The 1,732-nt window shown below is 41.2% G+C and overlaps 1 protein-coding gene across 1 annotated transcript in view; it reads right to left on the reverse strand.

Moving 5' to 3' along the window:
• Nucleotides 1–1,039: 1,039 nt before the first annotated feature.
• Nucleotides 1,040–1,732, reverse strand: part of SCD5 (stearoyl-CoA desaturase 5) — a 76,225-nt gene continuing 75,532 nt past the window's right edge. Inside the window, exon 5 of the mRNA XM_012647145.1 lies at nucleotides 1,040–1,404. Within this exon, the coding sequence (XP_012502599.1) occupies nucleotides 1,214–1,404 (191 nt within the window). The 3' untranslated portion in view covers nucleotides 1,040–1,213. The remainder of the gene's footprint in view (nucleotides 1,405–1,732) is intronic.

Below are 1,732 nucleotides of genomic sequence, written 5' to 3' on the forward strand. Positions count from 1 at the left end.
GTTATTAATGGCAAAATAACACTGTTAAACATCTGCTGGATGAAGAACTTCATTATGACAGTTTCCAATTGGCATCATTTCTTTTTCTAAAATTTAAATTTTAAGTCCTACATATTTCTTGAAAACATCTGTCTTCAAAATGCTCCAATACCAATACTATAAGGCCTTTCTTTTGCTCTAACATCTAACACAAAAAGGACGCCGTCCCATTAATTCAACATGCTCTTTACAAGGCAACTTAACACACACATTTTTTTATAATTCAGAAGCTACATAATGATCACTTGCTATTTTGCTGCAAAATCAATGAAAGCTGCATGCAGGTGAAACAGTAGACAGGGAGTTCCAGATAACTGTCGGTTATTAAGTTCTGACGGCATGGTGTGGAAAATTAATATGCTTATTTAGCAGAAGTAGCTAAAGTACATGCATCAGTGGCTGGGATCAATTAGAATATAAATTAGGTGTCTAAACATTTAAATGAGAGCTTAATTTGATGTCTGGCATGTCTGAGTTATTCACCTTTAAAATGACAATAGCAAAGAGAACAAAATCAAACAAAGCATTGATTTATAGGGTGGGTGGGGCATAGGACTCAGGACACGAAACTTGGAAGCGAAGACAGTGGAGCATTAACAAGCTGTTAACGGCAAAAAAAAAAAAAATTACGAGAGCCATTTCCTGTATTCTCATTTTTTAAAGTTTTCAATTCTCTTAAACAAAACACACACACACACAATAATTACAAAACAGAAACATTCTTTAGGCACGACGTAGCCCCTCTTCTGTCTTCTACCCTGCCTCTCTGCCCCTTCAGGTGGTGGGTTTCAAAGCAATGGTGGGTAATCGGTAGAAAATAAAACAAATGCTCTCCTGAATCCCGCTGAAAGAATATTAAATTCCTTCACCCCGTCAGGGTTAACATCATGTACAAGCACATGATGATGGATATTTGACATATTGTAGCTACAGCAATTAAGTCACATGTCCACGCTCTAAATGTTAAATCATAGGAATGTCGACTTAAAATTTTTTTTTTCATTGATAGTTGTATTTAAACATTTTGAGACAAACAAAAAATTCCCAAACCACATAGATCCATTCTCTCCCCACCTATTGACCCCTCCCACGATCGAATGAACGAGAGAACCATAGTAACAAAAGCCACGAACCGCAGTGCCCGCAGCGGACGTGTTGGATGGCTGTTCCAGGTTTAGGCGCTGCCATCCCCAGTCCTGGCTTTCCGGGCTTCGATCATCGGCTTGGTCACCTGTTTGCGGTCGGTGGCTAGTCCCAGCCAGCACATGAAGTCAATGAACCAGGTGGTGGGGTTGAAATTTAAGCCAAATTCACTCGCAGAGTAGTCAAAGGGGAAGGTGTGATGGTAATTGTGGAAGCCTTCACCTGGAAGACAAAGTGGGCATTGAAATAGCTCGGCCACCGCCTCTCAGCACAGGTGTTTCTACCACCTATGTCTGTGAGTGTCTACCACGCGCAAGACATCGCGCCCTGCTCCCCGGGAGCACGAGACTGGGTCCTGCCCTCAGGAAGCAGGTGTTATACTTAGCTGGCTAGACAAGCTACCTGTGAACAGAAAAATGATGATAAAGTTATCAGCATAAAGTCACAAGATTAATTGTCCTGTGTGCATTACACATACGATACCATGACTTCAGGGCTGTACTTCTTAAGCTAAATGCTACATGGCAGATGACAGATCACCATTCTGATG

The sequence above is a fragment of the Propithecus coquereli genome, unplaced genomic scaffold (assembly GCF_000956105.1).
Source record: "Propithecus coquereli isolate 6110/MARCELLA unplaced genomic scaffold, Pcoq_1.0 Scaffold26, whole genome shotgun sequence".
Lineage (NCBI taxonomy): Eukaryota > Metazoa > Chordata > Mammalia > Primates > Indriidae > Propithecus > Propithecus coquereli.